The sequence below is a fragment of the Beta vulgaris genome, chromosome 9, assembly GCF_026745355.1.
Source record: "Beta vulgaris subsp. vulgaris cultivar EL10 chromosome 9, EL10.2, whole genome shotgun sequence".
Classification (NCBI taxonomy): Eukaryota; Viridiplantae; Streptophyta; class Magnoliopsida; order Caryophyllales; family Amaranthaceae; genus Beta; species Beta vulgaris.
In genome coordinates, this window is record NC_079210.1 from 28,475,037 (window position 1) to 28,492,293 (window position 17,257).

At 33.1% G+C, this 17,257-nt stretch overlaps 1 protein-coding gene across 1 annotated transcript; it reads right to left on the minus strand.

Moving 5' to 3' along the window:
• Window positions 1-5,490: 5,490 nt before the first annotated feature.
• On the minus strand, window positions 5,491-16,312 carry LOC104883191 (protein trichome birefringence-like 39). Its single transcript, XM_010667672.4, has 5 exons — window positions 15,945-16,312; window positions 15,579-15,750; window positions 9,977-10,149; window positions 8,663-8,821; window positions 5,491-6,096 (listed from the first exon to the last, which is right to left on the minus strand). Exons 1-5 carry the CDS (start codon window positions 16,253-16,255, stop codon window positions 5,811-5,813), a joined length of 1,101 nt encoding a protein of 366 aa, XP_010665974.2. The 5' UTR covers window positions 16,256-16,312; the 3' UTR covers window positions 5,491-5,810.
• Between the last annotated feature and the right edge of the window lie 945 nt (window positions 16,313-17,257).

Consider the following 17,257-nt stretch of genomic DNA (forward strand, 5'->3'; position numbering starts at 1 on the left):
CCTTTCGTGCCGTTTTGCTTCTCCTTGGTCCCCAAATAGAGTCATCATTAGTTAAAGAAGAAGTAACAAACAAAAACAGATGCAATACTAGAGGATGGTAAATCATTTCAACAACGAGATGAATTCAAGGAAAATATATTTTCAAAAAAATTCAACATTCCTTGATTCAACAATAGTGTCACCTGCATAAGAATTGCTAGCACCTTTAAGTAGAAACCGATAAGCAGCACTGATAGGCATAACATGTAGACATAATCAACAGTCTTAGGCCTATCTTATCTCTCTTAAAACTGGGTATTCCAACTTTTGCTAAGCACCCCCACACTTTCAAGTATTTTAGGTTTCGTGTTCGACCTTTCCACAGTTCATAAGGGGTCTTATCAAGTTTCTTATGAGGTACTCTATTTAGAACATGATAAGCAGAATGAATAGCTTGCCCCACGTGTTATCAGGAATTCCAAAGCTAATAAGCATAGAGTTCATCATATTCTTTAGAGTTATGTTCTTCTTTTCAGCAATACCGTTTTGTTCGGGAGTGTACGGGGTAGTTACTTCATGGACTATTCCATTTTGCTCACAGAAGGCCTTAAGAGTGTTAAGGTCATACTCACCACCCCTATCACTCATAAGTCTCTTGATCGTCTTTTCCAATTGATTTCTACCTCTGCTTTATATTTGAGAAAAATTACTTCTGCTTCATCTTTTGATCTGAGAAGATAAACCATTGTGAAACGAGAATAGTCACCAACAAAAGTAATGTAATATCTTTTCCCACCCCTGCTCTCATGATTTTTAAAATCTTGTAAATCACTATGAACAAGTTATAGTACTTCGGTTTGCCTATCTATTGATTTAAATGGTTTCTTTGCAAACTTGGCTTCAACACACACTTTACATTTTGAAATTCAGTTTTAGAAAAACTTGGAATCAAATTCAAATGTTTAAGTCTTTTGATTGAAGCAATGTTAACATGAGCCAATCTAGCATGCCATAAATTAATAGACACAACAATATAAGCGGAAGAAGTACTAGCACTTTTATTCATAATTTCAACTTTTGTATCAAGAGTAAATAGCCCCCATTACAAAATCCCTTCCCTACAAACTCCCCATTACGAGTAAGAACAAGTCTATCATAATCAAAAGAGAGTTTGAGTAGTCCAACATTCATGAGTAGGCTTCCGAAAATTAAGTTTATATGCATTTCAAGAACATGCAAAACATTAGTAAAAGTAAGCAATTTTCCAGAAGAAAGAGTTGGAACAATCTTCCATTTGCCTTGAACAATGGAAGATGCCGAGTTACCTATGAAGACATTTTCACCATCAATCTTACCATAGCTTGTGAACATGTCTTTGTTGGTGCAGATGTGCCTAGTTGCCCAGTATCAAAAATTCACTCAACAACATTATTATTTAAATTTGCTTCTGACACGATAACAACAATGCTATTAGTAGCTTCGGTAAGGTTGGCTTGATTCTGCTTCTTGCTTCTGCAGAACTTAGCCTTATGACCAGGTTTCCCACAGTTGTTACAATTTTCCTTAAATATGTAATTTTGAACATCTCCTTGAGGTCTATGAAAATTGTTAGAGTGCCCTTATTTTTCAATGAAATATTAGGTTCCACTCCCTCCGTCCCAAAATACTCTTGACACTTATCAAGGCACATAGTTTTAGATGATAAGTTGTTGTTTGGTTATCAATTGTTATCTTATTGAAAAGTAGATGTGATAGGAGTTAGTAGTTAGTAAAAGTAGTATTATTTTATTTTAAGGAGAGAGAATGTGAGCCATGGTTAGAGTTGGTAGGTAATAAGAGTGGTATTATTATTTTATTTGGAAAAGAGAGAGTGTGAGTCAATAGTTAAAAGGTAGAATGATTAAAATGATGGTGGGTCATATCCCAACATAGAAGTGTAAATAGTATTTTGGGACAGAATAAAAAAGGAAAGTGTAAAGAGTATTATGAGACTGAGGGAGTACCATATTTGTCTTAGAGGAAACAGGAAAAACAGATTAATCACAAACAACAGATTAACCTTTGTCCTTCATTCGATTCTCTCCTCGGTCTTAAGATGACCTATCAGTTCCTGTAAGGTTAGGTCTGTCTTATTATGCATTAGCTGGTTACGAAAGTTTGTCCAAGAAGGAGGCACTTTTTCAATCAGCACAATAGCAAGGATAATATCATAAATTCACAGTCCACTCGACAACCATAGCAAGACATATATTCTCATATGCATGGATTTGATCAATTATAGGTTTTTCATCATCAACTTGGAATCATAACCACTTACTAACACGATAATGTTTGGTTCCAGCATCATCAGTTCCATATTTCTTTTCTAATGAATGCCAAATGCTCTTTACATGATCAAACAACATAAAAATATCCAGCAAATCATTCGACAAATGGTGCAGCAGCATACCCTTACAAGTTCTATCATCCTTAGCAAACTTTGACTCAAAAGCATCCAAATCAGATTCATCAACAGGCTTAATAACATCATTAAGAATATATGCAATTCAACATCAATTTTTCCAAATAATTGAAAACGCATTTGTTAAGTCATGTAGCATTTTGATGATTGTAAACAAATGATGATTATCTAACTAGCATGTGTGTTTGAGATGTGCATATTACATTAACATGAAATAAGTCATAAAAGGTTGAATATATCACATCATGATGGTTTTCCAACAAGTGAAGTTCCTAAAAGAGTTCTTATAAGGAACACAACTAGAGCGGTTCCTAGGTACATCCTATGAGGAACATTGAATATGAAGTTATGGAGCAGTTCCTGAGTGGGAGCAGCAATATAATGTTTCAGAGTTGAAACAAGAAGTTCCTGAGCATGAACTATGAGTGTGAAGTTTCTTAAAGGAACTAGCACACTGAAGTTCCAAAGGTGGAGCTATCAACATGCGGTGCTTGAGTTGGAGCAGCGTGGAGCATGAAGGCAGAAAATATGTGTTTATTTTCTAGGATTCATGTAAGTATGTGGAAACGTGAAAGGTAATGGAACAAGGTCTAAAGGAACTTGTAAGGGCAAAGGAACTTGTGGAACTTAGAGTCAAAAGTATTTAAGAGTCAGTAAATCCGATGCATATTATCTATAAGAATTAATTTAGAGTTTGTTTCTTAAATAAATCTCTACTTGGTTAATTATTTATAAATAATATGCATTAGTTGTTTTAGGATAAGTTTTAGTTTTGAAATAAAAGATAAGTTTTAGTTTTAAAATAAAAGATAAGTTTTAGTTTTAAAATAAAAGATAAGTTTTTAATAAAATCGGTTTCTGTAGGAATCTAATTTAATTAATTTTATTTTATTTTTTCAGTTTTTGGAAAATAAAAAGCCTAGATTTCTTAAATAATATGCATTAGTTGTGGAACGTGTTCCTCTGGGTAAGGAACATCATGGGATAATGGTTTAACCACTAAAACATGATTAATGATTAATCCCACATTCATTCTAAAAGACTGCTATAAATATACAAGTTCAATTGAGTTTCAAATTGTCTGACTAGTGTCTTTCCATAGTGTTAGACTTATGTTATTCCATAAGTCTGGCTTAAGGAATAGGGTTACAAAAGAAATATATTTTCTATTCCTTGTTTGAGTCAGTTCTTGTGAGTTCCAAGTTCCTACGAGTGTCATGTTCCTTTACAGTTATTCAGTTTCTATATACTAGAGTTAAACCAAATTATCAAGTGTCTGTATTTGAGTTCGGGGTTAAAGAGTTTGAGTGAACTCTTGTAATGGGAACTTGGTAAAGGGTTTGAGTAAATTCTTGTATCAAGTCGAGTTAGGAACTTGAGTAAGTTCAAGTTAGGAACTTGAGTATGGGTAGGCTTAAGGTGAACTCTATCTAGGGGTAAAGGGTTTGAATAAAGTTGTGGGAGCTCTTGAAAGACTTAGAGTTAAGTCTAGAGTATAGAGTGGAGATTGTGAGAGAGTTGGAGTTCCGAGTGCAACTTGAGTATGTAATAGGTTGAATCATAGGAGATTTCCTATTATAGTGAAGAGTTCAAATCCTGAGTAGGTCGTAGTTTTTCTTCTTGTGTTGAGACAAGAAGTTTCCACGTAAAAATCTCTCTTGCATTTTCAGTTCCTTATTGCTTATATTTTAAATTCTGTATTATTTGGGCAATAAGTTCCACACTACAATTCACCCCTCCCCCCTCTTGTAGTGTTCCTAGTGAAATAACAATTGGTATCAGAGTCGGAACTCATTGATAAGCAGGAAACCCTGCTGAGTTAAGTTCCTACAAGAAGAAAGAACACGTACGAGAAAGGAACTACACCCGATGTCATTCAAAGGAACAACTGAAGGCTGACTTTTCATACACAATTAAAAGTCACTCAAGGATTATGAACAACCCCTTTGATGTAAGTATCTCTTCCTTGAGATATTCTTTATACGCATATATTACATTGGAACTTGTTCCTTATAGTATTCTTAGTAAGCTTGTTTTATTTGGCTTTGATGTTTTTATAGAAATTTAGGATAGCTTTAACATTGTTTTCTAAAGACAAAATTCAGATTTCCAATTTATCTAAAATATCAAAGAATCATATACTAGAAATAGTTGAAGGAACAAGTTATATGGAGCAATGCATATTTGTGTCTCTGGAACTTGGTTTCTCATCTTAAGGATAATCCATTATTTTTCGGCATGTTATATCGCGCTCATATTATCATTCATTTGCCAAATGATAGTTTTATTATGCATCATGAATATTTGAAATATTTCTTATGTCGGTACATGATGTTCTTTGTTAGTAGTGGTAGATATGTGCGTGCATCATGAATATGGATATTTTATGTTGCTCCTACTAATAAGAAAAGACCCAACATATATTTGGGTACCAAAAACCAAGAACTTGCTTATTTTGCAGGTAATGTGAAAGGAACTGAGATCTCTTGATGTAGATGTTAGTTGTTTCTAGAAAGTAGTTTTAGACATGAGTTCCTATAACTACAAAATCTAGGAAAAGTATGTAAAAGGTGAAATATATTTCCTATGAAATTGGGTAATAATCTTCACATACTCAAAATCAGGAAAAGATGGTGACCCAGAGTTAGTGAACTTTAAAAACTGTAAACATAATGTGCTTTATTAACTCGACAATAAAGATATATATAATGAAACAAGAACTTAACTTACCTTTTACATACAAGATATAAGGGGCTTTGTTCTATAACACTGGTTAGACATGCTAATAACTAGTCGGATACAAACACATGCTCGCGAAAGTTATTTGTTTACATTTGGCACGTTTAATATTATATAGATGAATAGATTATTGAATATGACAGAAACTATTATTAGAGTTGATTGGACCTTATCTGAACTATATGAACTTATATGAACTTGACTGCTTATCTAAATATAAATGAACTTGTAGAAAGCTAATCTCATTGTTTTAAAGTAAAGAAAACACACTTTAAGACCTTCACATTGTGAAGAAATTAACTGCGCGGCTGTTTGCAAAATTAAGAAATATAATATAATTTCATATTTTTATAATCCATGTAACTAGCAATCACTTAAAAAATAGTGCACCTCTTCCACCAAAGATGGACACATTTACACTTGAAGCAAAAGTCCATCTTATGCACCCCACTTCTTACAAGAAAAGAATCATAAGATCAAAATCCAAATACTAAAGCGAAAAACGAAAGAAAATAAATCACACAAACCCTACCTAACTCCACTAATTATAGCACTATCTTTAATTAGTAGTGCATGTTCTATCTTTAATGGAATTAATTTCTTGCTAATTTTACTCTTTAAAGTGAAAAACTCATTGGAAGAGAGAAGCATACACAAGTTGGTTCCAAGTATCAGGCAATCCAGGCAAACACCAATGACTACAATCCTTACCATGGCCGCCATATATCCAAGGGTGGCCATCAATTCTGTATTGTGAGAGCATTGTAATATCAAGCCAATACACTGGCTTCCTTATTCTACTTATTACTTTCTCTAGCACAGCCCATGCTTCTGGTAAACCAGCCGGATATCTTGTGCCGGAAAGTGGCTGTGTCTCCCTTGAACATGATCTTTTTGGTTCATTCCAATCACTTCCACTGCATTACCATCACAAGAATTACCGCCAAAAATCGTCATTATCAGTTTGTTTCTTTTAGTAAGGGAAAAGATGATTTTAATGATTAAAGGATATCAGGATAATTGATCTGTTGATTTGCTGATGATTGATTCACCTACAATTTTGATACACGGCTTGTAAAAATCAAAACTAGTTATTAGCTACGGATTATGTTTTGGGTAAGGAAAATTTTTATTTATTAATATTATAGTTTGAGATGATAACACTCAATATTACTTGATCGAGTGGTCAAGACTTTAATATAACTTATGTTTATGGGATCAAATTAAAACCTATATATACTATGCACTTTCTAATTTTTTTTATTGTATGTGAATTATAATGAGTAAAATTTATTTAAGAAAACCGTCATATGACATCGTTTCTTATCTAGGAGCACCTTCTAATATAGAAGTAAAGATTAGCAAATGATTTTATAACGCATCCGTTATACAAGATAGACTATAGTTACCTACCTATAACAGTACAACTCTATAAGAGCCGAGGTGGGTAGGTGTTTAGATGTTGAAGAAATCATTCATATTAAAAGTATATACTAATCATCTCAAAATATATTAATCACTTGTATTTGGGACAAGACTGAGGAGAGTATAAGATGGGGCATTTGGACTATCTATAATATATGGAGAAACAATTTGACTTGCGTGGACCCGGTTCACACTAAAAATAGTGTGGACCAGATCCAGGCACGTGACCCTATATCACTTTAACATAAATTATATCACTTTAACATACACTATATCATTGTAACATACACTATATCATTGTAACATACAATATATCATTTTAACACACACTAAATCACTTTAACATACACTATATTATTGTAACACACACTATATCATTTTAACATACACTATATCACTTTAACATACACTATATCATTTTAACATACACTATATCATTATAACATACATTATATCACTTTAACATACACTATGTCACTGTAATATACACTATATCACTGTAACATACACTATATCACTGTAACATACACTATATCATTTTAACATACACTACATCATTTTAACATATACACTATATCATTTTAATATACACTATATCATTTTAACATACACTATATCATTTTAACATACACTATATCATAAACTCACGTGATATGGATCGGGTGCACACTAATTTAGTGTGCATCGGGTTCATATTAGTTTTTAAGACAGAATTTGAATGGATTATAAATAGTAACTTAATTTCTTAAAATAAAAAAATCATCTCTCCCACAAAAATTTGAACACTTTTTGATACACGTAGTTTAAGGTAATATGTTGTTTTGTAATTATAAAATTTTATTTTATTAAAAAATAGATGTAATAAGAGTTGGTGGGTTATCTTTTATCACGAGAGAGATAAAGTTAGGTAACTTTTTATTCATAAAGATAAAAGTGTGCGATAAAAAATATAAAAGAGATAATATAGTAACAGTGTGAACATGCCAAAAATGAAAGCATTTAAATTAATTTGAATAAACAACTTTAGATTGAGAAAAGACGAAACAATTAGAGGTCATAGTATCATAGAGGATATTGAGTATTGTAGTGTAATTGAGATGTGGTTCAGACTTTAGTAAAAAAGAACTTTCACCATATATCCCCAATAATTTTTTTTTATTCATTATATATCCTCAATTTTTTTCAAAATTCACCATATATACCTCAAATTTTTGATAATTCACATGTGTACATATATCCCTCAATTAGGGTTTAATGACTAAAAAGTTAATAATCATTAGTCATTAAGGATATATGGTGAATTTTTGAAGAAATCGAGGGATTTATCGTGAATTTTGAAAAATACGAGGCTGAATGGTGAATAAAAAAAATTATCAAACGTATATGGTTACGAATGAAATGCAAAAAAATAAAGTATCTTAAAACTTTTAAAATAGTAGAATAAATTACTCCCTCCGTCCCAAAATATAGTTCCCATTTTTTTTGCACAGTCTCCGAGACGTATCTTTGACCTATTATATCTTCTATTTCATATTAGTAAAAAAATATAAACAATTGATATTATCAATGTACACGTTGAGACGAATCCAACAAGACCCCACATGAATATGTTTTCTTGTATACATTAATGAGAATATTTGGTCAAAGATTTTAAATTTTGACTCCCAAAATAGAAATGGAAACTATATTTTGGGACGGAGGGAGTACTTATTATGAGATATAGGGTGTACATTGAACTATTTGGGGAAAAGCTTCTTTAACTTTGACTAGTTAGATATAGATATAGGCTGTACAACAAATAATTTCATACCGAAATCTCTTATAATGTACTCCATTCAAGAAAATATTGTTACGAACCAATGTGCCATATGACCTTTTTTTTATATTTATTTACTATGGGTGCGTCAAATGTTGTTACGAACCAATATAACGAAATTATGAATCGAAGTGGTTAGAAGCCTGCTTTAATCTATGGTTCAATCAAATATTATAACATTTAGTAGAGGAAAAAGTTGGATTATGGTGAAAACGGAAGAAATTAATGTGGGAGAAACTTACAAATCATGGGAAGGAGAAATGCCAACGAAGTAGACTTTAGTCTTGGCAGGATTGACATTGAGATCAACCCATCTGGCCCAAGTTGTTAGGCCTTTATAATATGCCATCACACGATTCATATCTCTATATAATTTGTTCCCATCTTGTATATAGTCCCACCTGCGCCATAACCTTCAGTTAGATAAACATATTTTGTCTTTTCAATCAAATTAAATCAATTTTGTCCGGTGCTCACTTCAAAGTCATCATTGCAAAACATGCTTTATTAAAGAAATTGGAAAGCGCAATGATGATGGTAACCCGCCTTTTCTTACAAAAAGTATGATATAACCTACGAATTATATTCACATGAATGTTCAATTACTTCAATTAAAAAATACTACTAACGTCAAATCGTCAATTACAACGATGGCATATATTATATCATTATATACTGATACTTTAAAATTTCAAAATACATAATTTTTTTGATACCCGATCCATATCTTACGATTTTACTATTATACAATACGGAATGACCTCACCCATCCCGATCCTACGTAGGATCTTAATTTTGCAGAATCTTTCAATTCTACCCAACCACAAAATAACATTGTAGGATTTTAATACGATGGTACGATCCTACAACTCTACGATCTGATCCAACCGTTAAAAAATCATAAATTAATTTCACTTATTACCTTTATGCTATTATATTTTGGTTGCATATTACTTCAATTTTGTAGTATTGAAAAACTATCACAATATGCTAATGAAACAGGTCATTATTAATATGTGTAAATTTTTAACATGAGGTTATCACCATATTCTAGTATAATTATTTATATTTTACTCAATTTATAGGATCTTACGATACTACAATTTGATCCCACTGATTCGATCTTACTAACACCTACGATGCAAAGTAGAATTTCGATCCTGATAACATTGTCATGAGCAAAATTTTTATCATTCACTCGGTGTACCATATGTATAGACTTATCTTACACCCAATGCTTCTTTTTTCTCAGTGCTCATTTGAAATTTCAAAAGAGCAAAAAATAGCATTGGATGTACTATGTATAATTACATGATACACCCTGAGTGTATGATATATGCACTCGAGTGTTATTATTGTCATATCTATTCTATTTTAAAGAGGATGAGATACTTTGTTGACATAATTGTCAACATTTTACAAGAAATTACTGTAAGTTTGCCAAAAATGATCTCCAACAAAAGTGACATATGGATGACAAAAGTAATACTCAGAGAGTAATTTTCAATAAAAATAAATAATAATGTTAAACATTGTAGTGGGGAGGAAAAACATACGGCTGAGCTCGGCCGGTGTGAGTCCACCAGTGCCATGTATTGAAAATGAGCATGTCCATTCCTTTCCACACGTTACCATTGATGGAATCAAGCTTCAACACACGCCCAACTTTCTCACTAACAAGGTCTACTAAAAATGGTGTACGATACAACATTAGAGTCACTCCGAATTCCTGTCCATCATATTGATCAAAGTTAGATTTTCTAACTTTTGTTTGTTTTTTTGGTCAACATAAACTTATAAAGCATAGCATTGCATAATTACATGCTTAATTAAGAGTTCAAGGGAAAAGATCACAAATCCAAAAATTAAGGAGATATAACCAACAAAATAAAAGGGTTATTTGGGTAATATTATACCGAGTGGATGAAGTTGCTTATCCAATGATTAATAAAGCTACTGAGATGTTTTATCAATGCTCAACTTTAACTATCAATATCTCTAATTTGTTACGTATAAAAATTATAAAAAGTTGATATTATAAAAGTATATATCGAAATGAATCTAACGATATTCCACATGATTATATTTTTCAGTATCTAAAATCATAATACAAAAAAATGTGTGAATAGTGTAAAAATCAAAACGTGTGATCTATTTTGAAACGAATGAACTGATGAAATATATAGTACACATATCATATATATTATATATATTGGAAAAGTAAATCATTGTAGTTTGTCTGTCTTTGAGGCCCCGACTAATCTATCCCATTCCTATCTGACCTATGAGGTCACAGATATTTATTTCTGACTCATGAGTCATGAGCAGGAAGGATATGTTCTTTGAAAGAGTCTTATTGCCGAAATTCTTGTTAGCTAAAAGCTATGTTGAGTGACCATCCTATGATTGTATTATTTCAAAGCTGCTTTATTTCAAGTTATAACGCCTTAAACGACATTTAAATAAATTCACATAACTATTTCAAGTTATAACGCCTTAAACGACATTTAAATAAATTCACATAACTAATAAAAGTCGAATAAAATTGTTAGTGTGTGGATTAGGGATGGCAGGTGGGTATAATTTGACGGGTTTCGCACCGCATCCGCCCCAGTTGGGGCGGGTATGGATATGACTTTGGTAGGTAGTGGGTGGGTATGGATACGAAAAGTCAAATCCGCCATGGGTGGTGGGTAGGTGGTGGATATGAGGTCACATCCGTCCCAAATCCACCCGCCCCGCCCAATATCCGCCCGCCCTGCCCCATATCCATCCGCCCCGTATAATATTTACTAATTTACCCTTTATAAAATAAAGAATTATGTTCATAAATCTAAAAAATTGTAAAAAATAATTAAGAAATATGAATACTAAGAATGTGTATTTTGTTTTCTTTGAAATGGATGTTTGTAATAACTAATTTATATATAGATTATATATAGAAAATAAATCAGGTGGGCGGGTGGAAAATCCACCTAGGTGATGGCGGGTATAAGTGGGTAATGGATATCCACTTGGGTGGTGGAGCGGGTGTGGGTATAACCTTATACCCACGTGGGCGGAGGTGGATATGGAAACTTGTACCCGCCATGGTTGGCGGGTAGGTAATGGGTATGGAAATTTTAGGTGGAGGTGGGTGTGGATTTAGGGGTATCCGCATCCGCCCCGCCCATTTGCCATCCCTAGTGTGGATTGAGCTGCTTTATTTCAAGTTATTATTTCAAGTTATAACGCCTTAAACGACATTTCAAGTTATACCTCACTTCGTTTAGTATATGTTGTTTCCTTGAACAAAAAGAAGGCTCATTGGCATAGTTGATTTTTAACATATTTAGCAGCCAAAAGATATTCCACCGCTAATTGCTCCAGACAATCTAGAATATTGTAAGCACTCATTAAAAACAGACTTTAGAAAATCTTCACTTTCTTTTTGACTATTGAGTTTTGAGCATTGCTTCTCGTAATGAGGTACTTTTATATACGTTTCACTGGAGATGCCCTCACACTTCCAAGTCTTCAACTCCTTACCAAATTTAATCTTTGATAAAATCAAGTAGTACTATGTTTTTTGGAATATCATTACTAAATTTAATTGTATGGATTGGTTAGTTATACATCTTGGAAGTCAAATGCGGTTTTTTTTCTAAGAAAATCATTACTATTGGGAATTGTATGATCACCAACGCAATCACAGTCCCCCTATATGACATGTCTAACAATGCCACAACAATTTATCTTCAATAATTGGGTTTGGTCTCTTCCATTTCTCCCACACCACGAAAAAAGCCAAAAAAAAAAAGATAATCTTTCAAATGTGACAAAACAAGTTATTAGGTTCATGACATATCATGACTTATGAGCAAAACTCATACAAACCCGCTAAGTGTTATCTCAATCTCGAATTAAATCTGAATTAAGAATCCTACTAGGATCAGATTGAGCCACATAATTAATAGTAATATAGCACTATAGCTAAAACTGAGATACCATGAACAAATTAAGAGTAAATTGACCATACTCGAATTTGACATGAATGAATCTTAGAACAAACAAAATAATTCAATACTCGATATGCCCCAATTCAAATTATGCATAACCAAACTTATATAAAACAATCTTTTAACCGGCTTAATTAAAAGAACGTCACACAGAGCCAATCATATTCGGGATTGATAAGCTAAGCGGCAATAATACATTGGCTTAGAATAGAGGGACATTTCTCGATACAAAATTTCAATCAAAAAATATTTAAAACTTTAAGAATTGGGTGAGGCTAAATCAAGTCAACACGGCCTAAAAACATAATTGCAAAATATACTATTTAGATCGAACCATATGGTCATAATTTAGACCCAATATAGGCAGCCCAACCCGCCCGAGCATGGCAAGTTACACTTGACGAGTGGTAGACCCTTAACTCTTTTTTTTTTGCACAATAATGAAAGACTACAATACATACAAAGCATGGTAGACCATATTTGCTTGAAAGGTAAATAGAACTTGTTGACAAATCAATTTCCTTTCAGACCTGTTGCCTTCAAGTTTTAACGATGGAGATCAAAACAAATGCGGTGAATGATTGATGGTCATTTATTTGAGTGGTCATTTATTTGACAACAATTTTGCCGTGCACGTATAGAACAATTTTGTTGAGATTTTATACGTGAAAGTTCTTAGTTCTTCGATTGGATTTATGCCATCATTTCTAAAGCTCTAAACACCTATACTAGCAACGTGTACTCCTATATTGTGTGGTCCATTGACCTAAAGTCAAGCATTCATTTTAAAGTCTGAGTATTTGACACTCTCACTTTCTTCCACATTGTCTTCATTGCCAGTAGTTGAATTTGTCCATTGTGATTTCTGATCGAAATATAATTCTGGAAAAATGACACAACAGTCTCCATTGGGCCAACACAAGATTAAAAAAAAAAAAGTCGAAAATGTGCGGCTAGATTAAGCCAATATGGCCTAAAACATAATTGTAAAATATACTAATTAGGTCGAACCATAAGGCCATAATTTAGGCATGAGATAGGCAGTCCAAAAACGGCCATTTGAAAAGTTGTTGATTGTCGATTCAACAATCTGACATTACGAGTTTACAAGTCCTAATAGTAGGGTGTTCATGGGTGGTTAACCGTTCGGTAACCGGAAGTTTCGATACGCTCTTTTTGCGAACCGTAACCGACATATATATTTTCAATTTTTTTGTGCATATATTTTAATATTATATATACTCTTATGTAAAATGTATTATAAAGTGGATAATAGATCAATTGGAAAACATAACTAACATTAAGAATTTACTTCATTTCCTAATTACAATGTTTATATTAGTACTAGAGTTTCTAAATAATTATATACTTCCTCTAATTGTTGTAACTTAGCAACAAATATTAGAATTAATGTAATTGTTTGAAAATGTTTCACAACAATTAAATAGAGAAAAAAAGATTTCGGTATTTCGGTTAACCGTTTACTCAAAAATCAAAACTGTAACCATACCGTTTAACAGCTAATTTTTTCGGTTCGGTAACCGTACCGTTCAAACTTTTTTTGTCGGTACGATAACCACCCATTTAGACCGGTTTTTCGGTATTTCGGTACAGTATTTCGGTTTCCCTTTTTTATGAACACCCCTACGGCCCTACCTAATACCCTATAGCTCATTTTCCTAAATTATGTTGAGTCCGTCACTGTACACATTGCACAATGCTTAAGCATGAGAGAATTAGTGCTCTAAACTATAGATAATTGCCATTAATACACAAAACTGGCCAGCAGCCCAGCACCAGCAAAATTGATAAACACCTTAACACAATTGAGCTTATCTCTAACTTCGATTTTGAAGTTAAGACTGAAGTTTCTCCTCTCAAATTAATCCGCAAAATTATTTAATAATGCAAATTCGGTGGCAAAGATAGATACTCACATTTTGTCGTACAAGTATGAAAGCAAAAGCTCACCCAGAAAAACGTGGAGGGGAAAACCACATTATTAGAAATATAAAGTGAATTCCTTAAAGTAAGACCAGCGTTGCAGGCCCCCCTCTCCACTATTGAAGGAAAAAATTGTTCCTTAGTTCTTTCCCACCAGTCACCAAAAACAAAACAAAACAAAAGTTCATTTTGTAAGGGTATCGTAAAATACGGGAAGAGTTGTGGAATGTTTAGCTAGGTTTCTTACTTCGACACTTTGCATTGTTTTCTTGCTCAATCTTCGTGTCGTGCTTACAATTGTTAAATTGCGTTTTGATTGTAATAAGATTTAGACTAGTTAATTGATTGTAATAGAGATATAAACTACTGGGATGTTATATGTGGGCATAGAGAGAGTATAATAGAGTATATGATCTAGGACTTTATATACTTCATAGTTCATGTTATGAATTTCCTTGTTATATGGATAAAATTAAAATTATAAAGACAAGTTAAGACAGGCATCGTCAAAAGAAAATAATATAAAAAAATGCGAGGCGTGGGGTGCTTGCTAATAATTGTATCTTCTTCATTTTTTGGCAATGAGGATGCTTGTATCAATAATGCAAGAATAACACATATACACATTAAAATGTCAAAAATCAAACTGGCAAGGATTAAAGTTATGCACACTTTGTTTGCAAAAGTTGGAAGGGGAAGAAACGAAAGGGCAATGACAAATGCACATATGCATGTAATAAGAGACACATTGAAATCATCATCTTATATCAAGCCTAAAGATTGTTAAATTGATCTTCTTGTATCACTTTCACGAATTTAGAGATGCAAATACGAAAAAGTTTGGTAAAAGTGATATGCATATCAAAAGTGCAGACCTAAAGTTTTCTTCTATGACCCCCACCCCAAAAAACAGTATAAACAAAGAAATGCACTAAAGAGCTGAAAAATAAAATGTATAACTCAATTTATAACTGTACAAATAATTTCAATTCCGTAAAAGTAAGGTGTGGACTGTGGAATGAGGATAGCCTAAATACCTTTTGATTTATTTCAAGCGATTTTCTTTTATGGCAGTAGTAGTCAGTACATAAATCAATCTCAACAGTAGATATTTCAACGTACAAAAGTATTGAATCAATTTACCTTAACACTTAACAGTTGATAACCATATTGCAGAGGTAATAAATAAGGGGGAAAATGGGTAAAGAACAAGTACCTGAAAAGTCAGGGAACGTAAAACATCGTCCCTATAGAATGCAGTCTTAGCGTTGGGAACCCAAGAATGGATCATACAAGCCAACGATTCAAACTGGTTCAAACTCAGTGAGTCACCCACAAACATTATCTTCTTTCCCCTCCATTTCTTTAAAAAATATAGCCCATTAAACCTGCAAATGAATCACATTTTTCAGCGAAATAAGCTTTAGGTAAATCCGAATTGAGAAACTGATACACATTTGCGCATTAATTCCTCCAAGACTACAAAACATATCATCGATCGATAAATGCACTATTTGCATATTTCTGACAAAAAAAATTGCTTATGATACGAGAGAAGAGGGGAGAAATTAAACAACGGTACCTTGGTAAATTACAATTAAAGGGTTGCCACCTATACTTTTGAAACAACTTGTCAGGTCTACTATCGCAGTTGAATTCAAGGTCAATAAACGGGCAGTGTGAAGCATCATAATGTGGAGAAGAAGTATCAAACACCCATTTTCCTTGAAAAATGTTGCATTTTCTCTGAACTGCTGAAGATTCAGTTGCAGAAAAAGTGAGATTATTGGTTGATTGGTAGAAAAAATTTTGTGCTTGAGTTGGTTGATGTGGAAGTAGAAGAAGTAGCAGAAACAGAGAGGGTAAAAACAGGAAATTTAACATAGAATCCATCTTGAAGACTATGTCCTAATAAAAAAGCAAGATATAGGTATGATAATTGTTTGTAGGAGTACCGGTTTGGTTTATATAGGGATGGAGATGTACTATTGTGGTCCGTGGAGTGTGGACTGTATAAGTGTAGAGTGACCAATCTTAGTCACTACCTTAGTACGACTACAGAAACAAAAAAGGTGGGGACATGAAAAAGTTTTTATTTCTAATTTCGATTGATTTAATAGTACTCCCTTGTAATGGTGTCAAAACGGGTTATCCAAGGGATTTTGGATTGACCCACCAGGTCCGACCCGGACGGATCATGTTTCTGCTGGGTCAAGTGCTAGACAGGTTTGGTTCATCTAGCTCCAGTCACACTTAAATCACCAAATTGTCGGGTGATAAACAAGTCTAAGTTGGCCCATTTACAAGTCGATCCATTTCTTGGGTTTGAGTGCTTGTGAACATGTTTTAGTCGGGTTTGCAGTAGTCAGATTAGGTTTCGTGCACACTTGGGTCAAGTTAGTTCTCTCCGATTGAATCGCTTATGACCTTGATTTGATCATTTTGAAGCATGAGGTTCATTCGTTGTTGAGCGTCAATTTCGACTTTGGTTAAACTTCGGGTTGGGTCATTTTTTTATACTTCCTCCGTTTTTTTTAGATGTTACACTTTCTATTTTAAGAAGTTTTAAATTAGATGTTACACTTTTATTTTGGATAATAACTTCCCTCTATCTCTCTCCTATCACATGTTCACATAGGACCCTTTTGTCTTTCATTCTCTCTATCTCTCTCCTCTCCAAAAATTACCTAGGAGTCCGTGATTTGAAAAGTGTAACTTCTAAAAGAAAATAGAGGAAGTATCATGTTGTTATCTTCTTTATCAACTAGTTATCACTTATCAAATAGTCAAAAATTATTAAAAGAGAGATGGTCTAATTTTAATGTAAAAGTAGACCTGGTCACTAAATGGATTAAACTAGTCACCTAAAGAAATTAACCTAATCACTATTGGACT